This window comes from Colletotrichum acutatum (genome assembly GCF_030867785.1).
Source record: "Colletotrichum acutatum strain CBS 112980 chromosome Unknown BDZ83scaffold_285, whole genome shotgun sequence".
NCBI classification, from domain to species: domain Eukaryota; kingdom Fungi; phylum Ascomycota; class Sordariomycetes; order Glomerellales; family Glomerellaceae; genus Colletotrichum; species Colletotrichum acutatum.
The window spans coordinates 306-17523 of NW_026849279.1; the positions used below are offsets into that span (position 1 = coordinate 306).

A 17218-nucleotide genomic window follows, 5' to 3' on the forward strand; every position below is an offset into this window, starting at 1 on the left:
ATCATAACGTTGACGTCAAATTAACCCCCGAAAACCGGCCCTACGATAGAGATTTCTACAGTCAAAACATTAAGAAACGTCTTGAGATAATAAAGTTCCGGGCGTCAGTCCGACCATTTGGCTACTGCATGAGATGAATGTGTGAAAGCAAATGCCCTTGGTAAAATAAGTCTTAGTATTTTAAATATGTAATGTTCTCTCCGTGGAACAGCAACCCGGCTGTTAACCAAATACGGCAGGCTTTGATGATCATGATGAATCTTTTGGCAAATCCGAACAGACTACAGTCCATCGGAAGCAAAGACGCCCGGGTAGTGTCAGCTTGACTAATACCTGCAAATTAGTAATCATCGAATCGCACCCACTGTTTCCCATTAGCATACCAAGGCAAAATTTGCTCAGAAGACGGCTGCGGTTATATCCACCCAAAGCTGTCCAATTGAATCAGTCTTGTTGCATAGATACGGTAGGAAAAGTAATGTTCCCGCTGGTGACACAGCGAGCGGGGAAGTCGGGTGTATGGATATCATCATTTATCATGACGAAGGTGGCACGGCGGCTGATGCACCTCGTTTTCGTTAACCAGAGACTGGGGAGGTCTCCATAGTCCCACCACGCAGAGTAACCAATCTTGCTTCTAGTCAGGTCTCACAAATGGTAGCTCAAGTGGATGCCTTGGAAGACAGATCTACGATGGTAAGTTGATAGATAAGTTGCCTTCCTGCCTCTCGTTCGTCTATCCACTTCCTCTACGCAAGTACATGTGTCTCTGAACTACTTGGCCAAGTAATATAAGCCGGTCTCATTTTTCAGTCCCATTATGCCATCTTTCAATCGTATCGCCATCTACGGTCATCGAGGCTGGGCAAGCTCGAAAATAACCGAAGCCTTGATTGCTTCAGGAGCACCAATTCGAATCATTTATCGACCAGGGTCCGATATCTCAAGCCTACCCGCCTCCGTCGACTGTGTGGAGGTGGATGTCAACGACGAGAGAGCACTCATAGATGCCCTCCATGACATTGACATCGTAATGTAAGTATTCCTCGGCCTCGAGATACAATTCGGTTTCAGCCCATGCCGACCAAAAGTTCTGACAGTCTCAAGCTCCCTCGTCGGGCACGAAGGCGTTGAGCGACAACATGCTTTTGTCAAGACTATACCCAAGACGGAAGTCAAGCTGTTTTCGCCTTCAGAACTTGCGGGCAGATACGACGAACAAGGATTGAAGGTCGGCGTCAACAAGGCCAAGCGTCAAGTTGAGGAGGCCTCTATCGCTGCTGGTATACCAACGACGCTGGTATTGCTTGGGAATTTTGCCGAGTTTGCGCTGAACACTCCGTAAGATACTCTTCCATTGCTTTCCTTCTAACTTCTGCTTGGCTGACTAGAACATCGACATGGTAGTGGCATGGGCGTAGACTTGCCCGGTAACAGAATCGTGTACTCGGGGAACAGTGACAAGGAAATTGTGGACTTATGGTACGTCTCAGCTAATATCAAAAGACTAAGCAAAGTCAAATCCCTAACAATGTGACGTTTAGCACTAGGAACTACGTGGCCGCGGCATATGCTGCTATCTTCGCTTCGACGCCAGTTGCTCAGCTTCAAAATAGGTCAATCTCAATTTCGGAGCTGAAGGTCACTGGAGAGCACGTTGCTACTACGTTGGAAAAGAAGCACGGCGCTCCTCCTAGCATCTCCTCCTTGAGTCTCGAGAGAGTCAATTCCGAAGTCGAAGAAGGGCTCAAATCAGGTAGTCTCTTCACCCTGGCTTGGTACTGCCGTAAGATATGGGGCACTGGCCAGCAAGCCGAAATGGTTGGGAACGATATCTGGGAGGTCCAAGGATACAAGAAGGCAACTGTTGAAGATCTTATCATCGATGGAAAGCTTGAAGCATATCGCCAACTACCACCCCAGGTTGCCGAGTACTTTCAGGGAACATTTTGAATACCTCCCACGGTAAATCAATGGAATTGAAAATGAATGGTTTTTGTTTGGGGAGCCGTTTGCGTCATATATTAGGAGCGCTTGGAAAACGAATGAAATCAGCTTCAATCTTCTTCTTTGACTATGTACCTAGTGGATTCAATGTTGTCGCAACGCCACATGTGGCGCTGCCCATCTACTGCCGTACGATACCGCTTACTACGAGATGACTGCCCACTTCGTACGGTATATAGATACGACCGCTTAAGGGTCCCTCACTTAGAGGAGTCAAGCAACTTTCTACTATACATGTCTTCCACTTGGATCCTCGCTTCGTGATAAATGTACCTAGAAAAGCTTTCAAATTGCCTGTCAACTGATGATTCTCTATGATCCCCTTAGAACTAAATTAATCCAGGGACTTTCCATATCTTCTGCAACGGTAGAACAAGCAGTTGAACCTATCAGAGTCAATGCCATGGGACTAGTTAAAGTTCTTCTTGGCCTAATAGAACGGTGTTAGTCAGAAACGCTAAGGTATCCTGTTCGGTATAGCTTACCTCCTTCAGGTTCTCCTCGTTAGTCTTCTTGCCCTTCTTGAAAGTGGCATCGAGCTTGTCCAACGACCCCTTATCCTTCTTAGGGTCGCCAGTCAAGCCATTGACTGTCTGCTTCGCACCCTTCTGCGCATTCTCGACCTTTCCGAGTCCCTTTGTCAGGGCAGGGTCCTTGTTACCAGCGATCTTCTGATTCTTCTGGCGATCCTTAGTTGCCTCATCCAGCGCACTATTGATCTTCTTTTCGTCCTTCTTCAGGCCCTTGGCGTCGTTCTTCTTGGCAGCGTTCTGTGCCTTCTCAGTGGCAGAGATCTCCTTGTCGCCGGCTTTAAGATTATCTTTGATGCCCTTCTCAAGTTTCTTCTTATCAGAAGAGGGCTTTGTGTTTGTTGCCTTGGTGGGTGCTTTAGTGGTTGCCTTGGTGGTTGCCTTGGTGGTGGAGGATTTGTTGTTGGCGGGATTGGCTACTGGAAGAGCCACAGTGAGAGCAACCAAGAAGAGAAGGAAAGCGAGTGTAAGACGCATGTTTAATGATGTAAGGATTGAGGTTGAATGATTGTCTTGTGAGATTAAGTAAGCAAAGTGATAGAGATCCGAATCCTGTCGGATGTTATGGAAGAGACAGTAAAGTAATGATTGGGTGGTGTGATGACTGGAACAGAATACCGAATGCAGTTGGGTTTGCCGACAGTTTTATACTCATCTTCTTTGATCGACGCAAGATGCTGGGAGTTAGCAACTCAAGTGCTAAGTGACCGACCTCGTGAGGTGGTCCCTGGTGAAGCGGCATCTCAGACGACGTAAACGTCGCAGTCAAACCTAGTTTACTTGGCTGGAAAGTTCCGGCACTCAGTGATAGTGTAATCTTGACTTGATCATGCAGGCTCGAGCTCATCTGGTCAATGAAGCTGTCGCCAGCAGCATCAGGCGAGTCATATGGCTTACACTCCGACTCGCCTCCAACTTTCGGAAATCTGCCAACGCCAAGACATTCCCTGCGATCAGCGGATAATCACCAACTCTAATGTCCGTTGGGGAACACCCAAGAGAAATCGACTTCAGATGATAGCAGAGCAAGTTGTTTTAGGATGAAACTGAGGACCGCATGTCATTGGCGGGCGTCGAGCTGCAAGGACGACCATGATCGCTCCAAGCATGAATCGGGGGATCCGAGGGTATCGGAACCACAGCGTTGGGTCCGCATGAGCATGTCGACATCGGAAGGGTATTTGCCCAAATTCCCCGAAAAAGAGAGACTCGAAATAAACTTTGACTCGGGAACGTGTCGCATCCCAGATGGGAAGAAGCCGCCAAGGCTGCGACACTGGACGAAAAGCATATATTCAATAAGGGCTTACCAGCCAAGTCTCTGAGACGGCAGTCTCAACCGAGACCATTCAAACCCCAGATGCTTAATTCAAGCTTGACAGAATGGCGCCACAATATGTTCTGTTTCTAATACAATCAGATAGGCATTTCAAAGAGCCACACGATACGAGTTTAATGAAATCGATGGGCATAATAGAACTAGCATGCTTCGGCATCATGCGGGATCTGGTTACAATATTACTGAGCACCCAGCCTCAAGTACCAAATTTGCTGGAGGTGGCCAATGTGGACAGTACAGCCAGCGCGCAGAGTGGCCAGCGAGCGAAGATCGCAAAGGGAGTCTGGTACTTGAGCAAGGAAAGAAAGTTTAGGATGGATTTCCGCCTAATTATCAGCAGAACTTCGTCAGAACTTCGTCTGAAACGATATAACATGTAACAGAACTGCGTTATAGATGCAAGCTCGAATTCAATCTCAACTAGCAACCCACGCACCAGCTTTCGCGGCCTGAACCTGCCGCAATTCGGATTCGTACTTGAGGGAGTGATCATAAGTCCGAAGATGAGATCGGATAGAGACTAGCACGGGCAGATGAACCATTTACAAATACCACAAATCACTCAGTTATCCTCCCCGAAGCCTATCTCATCTGCCGTAGGCTTCCTGCCGTGGATCGACCAACTAAGCACTGTTAGCAAGGGTCTATCTGCGATTCAGAGCTTCTTCTTACACATTGAAGTATGCATGAATGCTTTTGTCGTTGAACTCATGGCGAACCTGGTCCATGAGCAGCAGAACTTCTTCCCTCGTCCAGTTCAACGCTCTCGTAAAAGGCGCCATGCAGAAGCCTTCCCACCCGGTTGTGATGTTCTCATTATTCCACAGTCCCAACTCCTTGTGTTTAGGGTCTTTAGGCCATGCGTTGGTTGGCCATCTGAATCGTTTGATGTAGACATCCCTGAAGCCAATGCCCCTCATCAGGTCTGCTAATCCTACAACATCCCGGAATGGTCGTCCAAATATTGCTGCAGCTTCTCTAATCATTTGAGATGACTTCAGCATTGCGGAATCTTTCCTCAACGTTCCGTCGTCGGACGTGGGAATGATGTCGAACTCATTGAGTTCCAGATATCCGCCAGCATTCAGATTGCTAGAGTTTGTTAGCAAGGAAGCAACGGAAGGCTCCTCCTGACTGACTCAAAGCATCTCTGTATGTACGTCTCCCAATCGCCGATGGAAGACGCCATCATGCGGCTATGGATATAATCAAACGGCTTGGCATAAGTCCAGGGTTCCTCAAGGTCATCTATCACGAATTTCACGTTCGGTCCCATGCTAAAAGCTAGTCAGATATGCCTTACCAGAAGAATCGAAACTGAAACGGCTTGACGACGTACTAATTTGGCCACGTTGCGGAAAGATCGATACCAAGAACCTGGCATTGAGCATTTCTGTGAGTTCAAATATCATGTAGATCGATCGGAGAATCGGACTGCTCACCTCCGCTTCAGGATGTTCATCACCAAACTCCATGGCCCATATCCCGCTTCCAGTGCCGAGATCTAGTGTCCGCCCAATTTTTGTACCTCTCTCGTTCAGCGGGGCGGACCCAAGCTTGTTGTCGAACATGAGGAGGAACATGTTGTGTTGTAAGTCTACTGTCCGTTAGTACAGTCTTATTGATAAATCTTCTCAGTTCCAAGACCACACCGAGTCTGTTTTTCTCCTTTTCGTCGTTGGGTACGTAATATTCTACAAACAATTAGCCTAAATATGTCTCAGGTCAAATATCTTCGCTCAGAACGTACTGCCATCTTTATACTTGTGATATGTTCGTCCGTTTTCGAGGCGGTAATCAAGCACTGAGCTTGCCACACTTGTATTGGATGATTCAATAGTACTCTGCTTCGGTATCAGCTAAGATGCACTGCGTGCTGAAGTTGGGGGCACGAGATCATGCCAATACTATCTGACTTACGTTGCCAGAGATTGAGCTGACATCTTCAGTGATCTGTTCATTTAGATAATTTTCAGTAAAGGTATAATCTCGTGGAGTACAAAGCGTTCATTGATACCTCCTGGTCGTCTACAATCAGATCTTCGTTGTCGTCCACTGGAGGCATACTGTAGAGTGTTGAGTTATGCTGGCTAGAAGGCTCGGCATTGGCGGCGTATGTAAGATGAGCCATGGCATTTATCATTCTAATACAGCAAGTGGACTCACTACCTCACTTATTTATGGTCAGGTGGTGAGTGTCGATGTTGGGAAAGGAAGCCGGCTGTTAATATCTCAATTGCAAATACCTACCAACCTTTCCCTCGGTTCGTGACGAGCCACGAGCTTTCGATCAATGCTTACCCCTCTTCTTCCAAAAATGAAACGTGGCATACAGAATCATGCCATTTCCAAGACTTCTAGTGGGTATTTGTTCCACTAACGGGCGTTCACGCATATGCATCAATGTGGCGGGCATTGTTCCAACGTCTTGGCCATCTTGCCACCATTTTGGTAGAAGCCCAGTGGTTAATTACGGCCAATTTCCTTCCGCTGCGAGAAGGCTATACATTCGAATCTCTCGCATTCAAGACTAGTTGTTCCGTAATGAAATAAGCTTTCTGAATTATTGAGAGAGGTTCACATCTCATCGTACCTGGGAATGAGCCAAATTTGAACCTAGGCATGCAACTTGAATTCGGCAGCAACATGTCACCGTTACCCGTGAGAGGTCTAGATTACCTTCAAGTTTTATAGAAGGAGTATGAACACTCTATCATAGGAGTGACGCGATTTATTAGCGGAAGGGTCAATGTACTAGTTGATGGAGATAGATACTGTGGCCTTGGAACTCTGCTCAAATCAGTTCGTAGCAAAATGAACTCGTCCTAGGCCAGACCTTCCTTGGCACGCCTCCTTTAACTCTTCGGAGATATCCCATTTTTTGTCAAAATTGCGGCCTCCGAGGAAGAACCACCTAGGACGGCCTGCGTTTTCCTCGTCAAATGCTTTGCGACCATTGAGCTGACTTGCACCTCGATTTGGTTCACCAGGTGCAAAATACAACATGTCCAAAGGCGCTCTCGTTGTCGTTGACGTACCGCCAAAATGAATGTCCATCCGACGTAATGACGGCATCCTATCAACAGCTCCGACAAATGATGTAGCCATGGCTGTAAACGTTTCTGGTTCGGGTGTGTATCTATACCATCGTCCCGGAAACTCGCCAGCCTGTCTAGACCATTCAAAATCTGGTTGAAAATCGGAGGTGTCGGAGTCATCCGAATCGAAGGTAGCGATCTTCTCGTCGTGCTCGAGACCATACCCACCATCATCGGCCAAGGCCTTGCTTTGGTCCCCGGTAAGCATGTATTTACCATCAGGCGTCGATGTTGAACAGTCGACGTAAAGGTACTCCAACGAGGGGCAATGGATATCTGGCTGGTTTTCAAGAGACCCAAACGCTACTGGCGATAAGATCCAGAGTGTTTCCAAGTGTAGTTGTCGAAGGGTGGGAAGTTGACACAAGCGGCGGATGCCTAGAGACAAGGTATCTGCTTCTTCATCATTACCCAGTAAAGATTCGATATTGTAGGTTTCGTCCATGGGATCCCTGTCGTCGACCTTGATCCTGAACTCCATCACGCTCGGGAACGATGTCTTGAGTAGGGCGTTCCCAAGGCAAGATCGGATCTCCCTGCGGGCACCCATCAGTCGGCGTGTCGGGAGGCTGAATCTCCATTCCATCTTCCTAGCAGATACAAGTGTGCTTGATATGGCGGAAATTGCGTCCGGGTGAAAGTTTCGTCCACCAGGCCCACCGTCAAACTCGAACTCAGACACACACGGCACCTGCGGTAGCTTTGCCAGGCCCGAGGCGGATGGTGATAAGAGACTGTGGTCGAAACGCAGGTAGCGAAAGTGGTCTCTTATTTGCCATATTGGCGCAGTCCGGTGATTGTGAGTGTTCCTCAGTTCGCCATCCTCTTCCATCTCCTCCACTAGCCTGTCCGTTGGCGACTCCACTGCGATTTTCAGGTTGATGCCAGGACCGTACCGTCGACGTTCCCACTTAGCCAGCCGGCAAAGAAAAGTCACAATAGCTCTTGTGAATATCGCGTCATTTTCCGCTGCCTCCTTGCTGCTCTGAACTTTCTTGATACGTTTGTGACTAATTGTTGGTAGAACGATATGAAAGTCGACATACTGCACATAGGCTCTTTTCTGTGGGTCTAGAAATGCTTGGTTAAATCGGGCGAGGCCCTCGGCGGTGCTCGGCACCTGTACCCGTACTGACGGCCCGAAGTCATCAATGACAAAAGTATGGAATTCGGCATCAACGTCCATGATTGAATGTATATGTTTTTGGATGGATGATGGAAGCAGTAAATGCCTAAACGGTTCAGGCGTCGTGTATTTCTTGCTCACGCAATAATGGGGAGTTGCGTGATCTCCACCTATACAATCGTACCACTTCAAAACGCACACAGAACCGATTCGGATTAACAATATAACGAAATGCAATTTCCCTTTTCCGGTCTTGGCTATTGTACCCGTATCTGAAGTTATCCATACTACTTTAAGGTGCCTATGCTATATCATAGAATGAAGCGAAGTGTCGATGCTAGTCGACAAGTGCCATTAAAGTAGCATCTTCCATTATCGTATTGCTTCTTTTCGTGTCTAATATCCCCTTCGGGCAAGCATATTCTTGTGACGGATAGAAACTCGAACGAAAGGCGGAAAAGGCAAGCCGGAGTTGGTGGTCCTCAATTCTGGTAATGTTCAAGTGAAGTCAGTCGAGTGACTTAAGCAAAGTCCTTAAAGAACAACAAGTTGGCGTTCCCGGACGTTAGCCGGTTCAGGGTTGGCAAAAAGAAGATTACTAGATACTTCCTCTATCTCCGGATTGGTGTTATCAGCTGACGAATTGAATCCGAATGGCTGTTCTTGAATATAGCTCCACCACTGATCCAAGGGATTTCCACCTACCGGCCTATTCAATTCCGGCAGTGGTTCATGTTAAGAGGACCAGTTCCGGCTTCCCACCGATCGGGCAACCGGCCCGGAACCGTCCGGTGTATCGACCGGTATTCGCATTCGGGAGTCCGAGCACTATCTGCCGATCGCAGGATTCCGAGCTAGCAGGAGAAAAACCATTATTACTATCATGGCTGTCTCGGTTAAACGGCATGCATGTACAAATCGCGCTACGAGCCAGCACAGGCACACAGAGGCTTGTCAGAACGTCGAAATCGGCATGTAACCAGCCAAGGACGATCCCCCACCATTCAATATGCCTCCACAAGACCCCCTCTCTGGAGTAACAATGGCATGTACTGTGAGGAGACGATCCGAGATGTTCGCTCAAGAGAACGACTCGCTCTCGCCGAAGCCGGCACTGATCTGTGATACTGCTGTACCGGTCTTTGCCGGACTGTAAACATTATAAGTGAAGATGAGGAGTTAAACGGATTTGTAGCAATAGTATTCCAACGCGCTTTCCTCATCTATGACCCAAAAGAGATTGAGATTTTGTCTAAAATGTGGCTGTCGAAAAAGAGTCTCGTTGCGGTAGGCTTTCTCAGCGCCTTGGGCCTGAAGCAGCAGGCCACTGCAGTTGAGTTATCGGGCTTCACAAAGGACTTATTCACCGAGTCCATGGATTTCTTGGATAAGATCTACGACCCTGCTGCCGGCTATCTTTATTTCTTCTACTACCCACTTGCGGCAGGAAAGCACGAGACACGATCATCAGTGTGGTACGCAACTGGCCTCCTGCAGCGTAACATTGGCGACGATGTGGCTCAGGCCACCAAAATTATCAAGAACGTAATCCGAGATCAGAAGAAGATTCTTGAGGAACAATGGTGAGTTGCCTTTACTATCAAGAGTCTCAAGATGATTATCAACTTACAACAGAGTTTTGTTCAGGTATGGCGACTACACTGTTTATCCAGAGGAGCCAACTGTTGGTACAGCGGCGTATCCCAAGAGCGTAAACATGTTTCTCCTCGTGCACATACCTAATTCGATTGTGATGCTGACCACTTTTTGAAGATCTACAATACTTGGGACCCTAATTGGCGAGGTTTTATTGGCACAACTCTCATCGTCATTTATGAAGAGTTTAGGCATCTTCTTTCAAGCGACGTCCAGGATCTTATTCTTGAAAGCATGTACAACAACACCATCGGAGACAGCTACCGTGTTGGTGGAGTTGATGATGACAATCTCTACCCTTCCTACAGCAACCCAGCCATCATGCGCGCCATTGCTACCGGGTGGACAGGTCATACTCTCAACAACTCAAATATGACGGCTGCCGGCGAACTGTACGCCCAAGAGATCTTGGACTTGTTTGACCGAAACAGCACACTCTCTGAATTTAACAGCCCAACGTACGCAGGGGTCAGCATCTATTCGCTTACCCTATGGGCCAAGTACATGCCTTCTGATTCGTCACTGATGGGCCAGCATGGTGCTCGCATGATCAAAGCCATTTGGGAATCCATCGGTTCCATGTACAATGCCAACCTCCGCAACGTTGCCGGACCATGGGATAGGACTTACGGCTTCGACATGAACCAATATGTCGCCATCATCAACATCTACATCTGGTCTCTCGTCGGTAAAGACAGGGCTCCTGGCATCTCACAAACCTGGAGCATGGCGCATGCAGACGACTTCGAATACGCGCCGCTCATCTCTGTCTTGGCACCCTTTCATGATGCTCTTGTACCATCGGACGTTGTGGAGAAGCTTACCGTATTCCCTGGCGAGCACATGTATGAGACGGCCGCTTTCTCGCCCCCTCACGATTCCGTTCCCCGAAATATCACGACCTGGCTGTCAGCCAACCTTACTATTGGAGCCGAGTCTTATGATGAGGACACACTCGGTGGTCCTCGCGAAGATCCTTCTCAATGGTCCACCGCAGTGGTGCAGTGGGCTAGAAACGACGGCAGCGTCGGCTATGCCGTTCTCCATGGCACTGAAGAGGCTTTGAATGTGGATGTTAGTCCTGGGCATCTCAGCTTGTCTTACCCCCGCGGCAATTCTACCAGCATTTTCACATTTCTTGTGAGCTCCAATCCCCTCAGCGGGAAGAGAGACATCTCTGGGTTCAACGATCTTGAAGGGATACAAGTCAGCGTAAGTGGCTCAGTGAATCCACAGCCGGAAATTGGATTCTGTGGCCTTGTTGGCGGTACCTGTTCAATCATTCAGTGAGTTCACTTCATCTCCAAAAGTCCCTCGGAACCTGGTACTGACATCAGGCAGTGGCTTTGAATTCTGGAACATTACGTTTGTGATGCTTGGTAACTCGAGTACAGTTCCATCAATTGAACTTGACATCAAGAGTGTCATTGGTTGAGGGTGAGTAGAGTTATTAAAGTGGGGTTGGAAAACGTTGTGTTGAAGTAAATATACTACACTGAGACAAATTATGGTTTCTGATTGTTTCCAACTCGACATTGATATCGCTGCTCTGGGTTCTTTGTGGGTGAGTGAAACCTCCACCAAAGAAACTTCTTGTCTGGTTCCGGATTCATTAAAGCCCCACCGTAACCTGACTTGCAACCCACAAAGACTATGAAGCGAAACTCAATAAAACCACCTGTGGTCAATTGCTTAAGTTATCAATATCATAATCAGAGCCGCGTATTACTCTTTCTTTGTCCTGTAGTATGTAATCAATGCGAAGCTTTCGGCGGGTCCCGCTGTTTAACTTTCAGCTAACGCCCAAAGAGGCCATCAATTACGCCAGTTAAGCAACTGATTCCTATTGCCAAGCTGCTTTACCGCCCGGCGGCCGTACATCATTATTCATAGCTCCCACCCTCAAGCTCCTGGGGGCGGGACTCCACCATCAAAGTGGAAGGTCAATGTTCGGCTCGCAACCCACGTGTTCTTCGTGATATCCAATCCCTAATCTCCTATCACAAGCGCCCCGATTACCCCGCGATGAGCGGCAGAACTCCGTTACGATTCAGGATTCGACGCCGATATGCTTACCTTCAATCGGCCGACATCCCCGAGGCGATGTCACATTGGCCCCGTCTGGGAGCCGGTCAGCGCAACCCTTAGCTGCCACGGGACTCAATGACAGGTTGGTGGCTTGGTGTGCGCCCCCCGGTTCCGAGATTTACTGCGAACTGCCGGGCCTATCAGGTTGCATCATGACGCCATGGGGTCACTATCAGAGTCACGATGATCACTTCCAACTCCAGACTTCACCTACAGCTGTCATCCGCGCAGGCCGTGGCCGCCGCTATCCCCTTGACGATTCCCTCAAGGCATCCAAGAGTTTTGACAACTCAATATCAGCTGCACAAACGGAGACCGGTGCGGGCCGAGGTGCTATAGTGGGCTAGTCAATCTGCAGGACAAATTGGGCAAACTTGCTCCAGACGTCCCAGCTTCCTCTTAGAAGACCGACGTTCCTGGTTATGCACTCGTCTGACTGGTCAATGGCACTGGATGGCAGGCGTCAAGAAGCCATGCACTGGCCGACATGGGGCTCGGGCCAAGCCTTCAAGTCGCACTGCTACACCGTTGGTGGACACCAATGGTCGATGCTGGCCCTGGCCCTGCGACGCATTGCAAACTGAGAGAGGGACTGAAGCAAACAACGACAGCCAAGGCTTGGCCCAGCAACCCTCCCGGCGCGTGAGGCGCGCCCATCTCGATCACGAACAGGTGCGAAGCTCCGCATAGTTGCGGGGGATGGAGTTGAGGGCATATAAAGTAGCTTCTGTTCCCCGACATCCAGCATCACGAGAGATCTTCAGAGCTCCAGACTTCCAAGCCCGACAAGTCCCTCCTGCTACTCAAAGCAACCCAGGCCCAGCAGCTGCCAACGTCCCCGAATTGTCGCAATGAAGGCCAGCCTCCTCTTCCTCGCGGCCTCCACGGCCCTCGCCGCCCCTCTCGAGAGCGTTCCCGTCGCTCGCAGCGAGATTGGGTCTTTCCCCATCGCCGAGCTTGAGGCTTACTACAATGCCGCTTACTCCGTCAAGCCCGAAGAGACCGCCGCTCTTAGCCCCGCGATCTCCAAGCGTCAGTACAACGGCGACACCTTCAACCAGCTCACCGACGGCACGGCTTGCCGCAAGGTCACTTTGATCTGGGCTCGTGGCACCACCCAGTCCGGCAACGTTGGTGAGGCCGGCTCCGAGGGACCCGTCTTCTTCAACGCCCTTGCCGGTCTCGTCGGAACCTCCAACTTGGCTGTCCAGGGTGTCGACTACTCCGCTAGCATTCTCGGCTTCCTCGCTGGCGGCGACGCAGCTGGCAGCACCACCATGGCCAACTTGGTTGCTCGCGTAAGTTTAAGACCCTTCATGCAGGTTATTTGTTCAAGCTAACAGGCTCTCCTCAGGCTGTTACCCAGTGCCCCAGCACCAAGATCGTCATGTCCGGCTACAGCCAGGGTGGCCAGCTCGTCCACAACGCTGCGTCCAAGCTCACCGCGGCCCAGACAGCCCGCGTCTCTGCCGGTACGTCTACAGAATTTCTTATCTAAACATTACAGAGATCTGCTTGCTGACAGCTTGTACTATGTAGTTCTCATCTTCGGCGACCCGTTCGATGGCCAGCCTGTTGGCAGCATCCCTGCCTCCAAGGTCAAGGTTATTTGCCACGACGGCGACAACATCTGCGACGGCGGGATCATTATCACTGCCGACCACAGGAACTACGAGCAAGATGCCCCGGCCGCGGCTGCATTCGTTGCCGGCCTCGTTGCGTAAGGCATGTAATGATTACACGTCCAAGATGAGACTTTGGGAGGATTGAGGGAATTACTATTTCTTGGTTCAGGATTCCTGGGCCGACACCCCCACCTAAGTAACTCTCAATTTTAATGACAACATAATACCAACGAGTGTGTCACATAAAGAGCAAAACGGAATCGGGCACTCGTCTTACCAAAATGCCGAAGATGGGTGGTCGTGTCTTTAAGGTGCTAGCAGACTTTCTGCTGCTAGCTCCATCCGATCAATTACCTTCCTTACTCGGTCTTCGGCAGCGTGGATATCCTACCAAAATGAACCCTCCAGTCCCCAGGATGCCACTTCTTGTTGCGCGATGAATAATTTATGAGGCAAGTGAAGCTATGTGATGGTCAATTCCAAAGGTATTTGCTGCCTCTATATAAGCCGCTTAGCTCCTGCCCATTTGGAGACCAACGCATACGGTTTCTTCATTAGTGGTAATGTAGGGGGTACTATTACCATATAAGTTAGGGAAGTCCATGCGTACATGCCGCTATTTCATGCCAACATGCCCTGGACGGCCCTCTATAGGAAACACTATATCGAATTAGGTATATTATATAAAATAATAATATCGTAAGAAGGTCCCAGGTCGATTAGACTAATAAACGAGCCGTCTATATAGTATCGAGATAAGAAAAGGAGGTTCGGGGTCTATAGTAGTAGTTAGTATATCCTCTAATAGTAGGACCTATACACTACTACTACGAGCCCCTAAGTCAATATAATATTAGCGGTACGCTAGTGCACTACGTATTTAATACCGTATTAGTATATTAATACCTATATATATAATTATATTAGTATATTAATAGTAGCAAGTTATAAACTAAATATACGCGGGGGATTATAATATATATATATATTTAACCCTAGTATTTACCTAATTAAGAGAGAACTGGTAAAACCTTTTAAGGGTGCTATTATAGAGTAAAGATATAAGCATAACCGTTTATATTATAATACGTAAAGTATAAACTAAAGAAGTATTAAAGTAATAGAAAAGGGTGTTTTTTTTTTTAGGTCGATATAATATTATTAAATATAATATAATAAAAAGAAAAGAATAGGTTAAATATAATATAAGCTTAGGTAATAGGTGTAGTCTATATATAGTAACTAGTATTAACCTAGCTAGTATCGCTATAAAAAGAAGGGTAAATAAGTAATATATATCGATAATAATATTAATACTCTAGGAAATATACGAGTACTATTATATTAGGGTAGTAAGCTTAAAAGATAATACTTAACGAGTATATCGGTACTAAGTAAGTATATTATTGATAATAGCGGCAGTACCGGATATAGTCGGAGTTATAGTTAAGTTATGGGTAAAGCGTATACCTAAGTCTATATTAATATCGTTAGAATAAATATATATCGGACGGGGTAATAATAATATCGTTAGGTAAAGTAGAGAGGAAGCTAATATAGAGCTATCGAGGTTATATTATTTAACGTAATAATCGTTATTATTAAAAGAAGTATTGCTAAATTATAAATCCTAACGGCTAGAATTTTACTAAATAGATCTCTGTAGTATATTTATATTAAGTATTAATAAAGACAGGATAGTTTATTAAATACGCTAGTTAAAGGGTACGCGTATACTTAACGTAAATACGTATATAATATAGCTTCCCCTAGCTAACCTATAACTATACTTTGCCATAGACTCCGGCGTTATTACGACCTTTTTATTAAGGGCATCGTTATTAATATCCTTTTTTAATCCGTGCTTAGGGTTAGTAGCCTTAGCCGTATTTATAGGACTTTTAAATCGATTAATATAAATATCAAGACTATTAATAGGTAGCGCAGTAATATTATTATTAGCGGCCTTAGTAGTATCGGCCTTAGTAATAATAGAGTTATCGTTAGTAAAGTTGTTATTAAAAGTAACCTTTTAATAACGACGATATATATATTAAGCACTAGCCTAGTTAAATAAAGCTTATTAAAGCTTAGGGTTAATTTTATTAATAGTACCGCTTATAACTAGGTTATTATTATTATTATAATTACTTAAAGCTATAATAATATTTGAAAGCCCTCTAAATCTCTTTTTTACTTCGTTAGTAATACGTTTAGAGTCTAAATTAGAGTCGGAGCTATAGCTAAAAGGAGAGCTAGAGAAGATAGACTAAGGGCTGGCAGTATACTTAGTCTAGGTAGTATAGGTAGTACGGGCGGGCTTTATAATAATAGGGCCCTTTATAATAATTTTATAAGTACCCGAAGGGTAAGACGCGGGTAAACTAATAAATATACGAGTATTCTTAAACGCTACGAGATCTATATTTTTTTAAACTATCTTTTCGAGGGTATTAATACTACCGCTAGTATTAATATTAGCGCCGACCTAGCCTCGATAAATATAAAGCTTAGGAGTAATAGATATTAAGTTAGAACGCTTAGTAATAGTACTAGTAAGCTTAAGCCTTCTCTCTTTATTATACTCGTCCTAGGCATTTTTAATAAAACTCTTCCCGGACCCTAAAATAGATAGCGTATAGTTAATAAAGGGGAGAGGGGGCCTCTTAGAGCGATTTTAAAAGATATTATACGTCCTTAAAATATCGGTAAGTATATAAATACGCCGATATAAAGTTTTAGATAACGTTACTTTAAATTTAAATAGGGTATAGTTAATATAAGCGAAGTCTTAATTAAAAGTAAGAGAGTTATATAGGTTAAAAAAGGTTACTTACTCCGTATCGGTATAATAGCAAACTTATTTAAGTATATTTATATTAAGCTTATATTTATAGACGAGCGACTAAAGCTTTTTAAAGGCTAGAGTTAAATAGACCGTTTTTATATAAAAGAACTAAAGCGATATAAAGTTATTTATATTGCTACCGTCCTAGTCTAAAACGTTCTTTATATAGGTCTAAATAGTAAACTATAACCTATTATTAAAGCGCTCTATAAAAGCAGTCTTTAAATATTACTTAATATAGTCTAACTATGCTACGAGTTTATTATCTATATAATCGTTCTTAGCGTTATTGTTAATAATATTAAAGATCTTAATATAATATCGAAGAGGATTATAAATAGGCTTATTTATAATAAATAGCTTATTACCGCGTATAAGGCCTTACCGCTTACGTAACGTATTTTTATTAAATATTAATTAGAAATAATTTTCTAGTCCTTTACTAAAGTCGCTTTTAAAGTGCCGCATATAGTTAAAATATTTATTATATAAAATCTTAAACTATTACGTATTCGTAAGTAGCTAAGGGTATACTTTTTTAATAGCGAAGCCGATAAAGTAGTTCGAATAGTATATAAAGTAGTCGATTTTATAAAGCTAGTTTATATATACGTAATAAAGTAAATCGTAAGACTTTAAGATATAGATATAGTATTCTCTATCCTCGAAAAAGACCTGCGGCGTAATATTATTATCCTAGGTATACTTATTACTCTATTTAAACTAGTCTATATTATTATTATTAATAAAATAAATATAATAAATAACCTGAGGCTCTTATTAAATATTCGTTAGAAGCTTATTAAAGTTTACTAAGTCCTATAATATATCGTAGCTCGGGGTAGCGAATAGCGTAAGTATATAATCTTTAAAGGTAATATAGTTAGACGTATCTATATTA

At 45.5% G+C, this 17218-nt stretch overlaps 6 protein-coding genes across 6 annotated transcripts; 3 read left to right on the plus strand and 3 right to left on the minus strand.

The window, feature by feature from the left end:
• Window positions 1-393: 393 nt before the first annotated feature.
• Window positions 394-2214, plus strand: BDZ83DRAFT_644939 (uncharacterized protein). Its single transcript, XM_060509794.1, has 5 exons — window positions 394-696; window positions 788-1035; window positions 1108-1341; window positions 1408-1482; window positions 1545-2214. The coding sequence occupies exons 2-5, from the start codon at window positions 821-823 to the stop codon at window positions 1951-1953; spliced, it is 933 nt and encodes a 310-aa protein (XP_060357267.1). The 5' UTR covers window positions 394-696; window positions 788-820; the 3' UTR covers window positions 1954-2214.
• On the minus strand, window positions 2067-3014 carry BDZ83DRAFT_686434 (uncharacterized protein; the record flags this gene model as incomplete). The annotated part of the gene is made up of 3 exons (XM_060511264.1): window positions 2067-2437; window positions 2493-2882; window positions 2958-3014. 3 exons carry the CDS (start codon window positions 3012-3014, stop codon window positions 2417-2419), a joined length of 468 nt encoding a protein of 155 aa, XP_060357268.1. The 3' UTR covers window positions 2067-2416.
• A 1065-nt stretch (window positions 3015-4079) lies between these two features.
• Window positions 4080-6088, minus strand: BDZ83DRAFT_798199 (S-adenosyl-L-methionine-dependent methyltransferase). Its single transcript, XM_060515921.1, has 9 exons — window positions 5894-6088; window positions 5797-5829; window positions 5627-5720; window positions 5529-5570; window positions 5319-5473; window positions 5216-5253; window positions 5016-5153; window positions 4549-4968; window positions 4080-4499 (listed from the first exon to the last, which is right to left on the minus strand). Exons 1-9 carry the CDS (start codon window positions 6017-6019, stop codon window positions 4439-4441), a joined length of 1107 nt encoding a protein of 368 aa, XP_060357269.1. The 5' UTR covers window positions 6020-6088; the 3' UTR covers window positions 4080-4438.
• Window positions 6089-6556: 468 nt separating this feature from the next.
• Window positions 6557-8239, minus strand: BDZ83DRAFT_644948 (uncharacterized protein). Its single transcript, XM_060509795.1, has one exon. It carries the CDS (start codon window positions 8158-8160, stop codon window positions 6676-6678), a length of 1485 nt encoding a protein of 494 aa, XP_060357270.1. The 5' UTR covers window positions 8161-8239; the 3' UTR covers window positions 6557-6675.
• A 744-nt stretch (window positions 8240-8983) lies between these two features.
• On the plus strand, window positions 8984-11191 carry BDZ83DRAFT_772806 (uncharacterized protein; the record flags this gene model as incomplete). Its single annotated transcript, XM_060515396.1, has 5 exons — window positions 8984-9003; window positions 9378-9683; window positions 9748-9811; window positions 9874-11042; window positions 11098-11191. 5 exons carry the CDS (start codon window positions 8984-8986, stop codon window positions 11189-11191), a joined length of 1653 nt encoding a protein of 550 aa, XP_060357271.1.
• A 1504-nt stretch (window positions 11192-12695) lies between these two features.
• Window positions 12696-13568, plus strand: BDZ83DRAFT_725128 (cutinase-domain-containing protein; the record flags this gene model as incomplete). Its single annotated transcript, XM_060512720.1, has 3 exons — window positions 12696-13166; window positions 13199-13316; window positions 13384-13568. The coding sequence occupies 3 exons, from the start codon at window positions 12696-12698 to the stop codon at window positions 13566-13568; spliced, it is 774 nt and encodes a 257-aa protein (XP_060357272.1).
• Between the last annotated feature and the right edge of the window lie 3650 nt (window positions 13569-17218).

What these genes read in the sequence shown, in the direction of transcription:
- BDZ83DRAFT_644939 (XM_060509794.1), top strand. Translation starts at nt 821, where the DNA reads ATGCCATCTTTCAATCGTATCGCCATCTACGGTCATCGAGGCTGGGCA. An exon ending in CATGACATTGACATCGTAAT is followed by an intron (nt 1,036 to 1,107) that starts GTAAGTATTCCT and finishes GACAGTCTCAAG; the next exon opens with CTCCCTCGTCGGGCACGAAG. An exon ending in AAGGAAATTGTGGACTTATG is followed by an intron (nt 1,483 to 1,544) that starts GTACGTCTCAGC and finishes TGTGACGTTTAG; the next exon opens with CACTAGGAACTACGTGGCCG.
- BDZ83DRAFT_798199 (XM_060515921.1), bottom strand. Translation starts at nt 6,019, where the DNA reads ATGATAAATGCCATGGCTCATCTTACATACGCCGCCAATGCCGAGCCT. An exon ending in TCCGCAACGTGGCCAAATTA is followed by an intron (nt 5,154 to 5,215) that starts GTACGTCGTCAA and finishes ACTAGCTTTTAG; the next exon opens with CATGGGACCGAACGTGAAAT. An exon ending in TACATACAGAGATGCTTTGA is followed by an intron (nt 4,969 to 5,015) that starts GTCAGTCAGGAG and finishes AACAAACTCTAG; the next exon opens with CAATCTGAATGCTGGCGGAT.
- BDZ83DRAFT_644948 (XM_060509795.1), bottom strand. Translation starts at nt 8,160, where the DNA reads ATGGACGTTGATGCCGAATTCCATACTTTTGTCATTGATGACTTCGGG.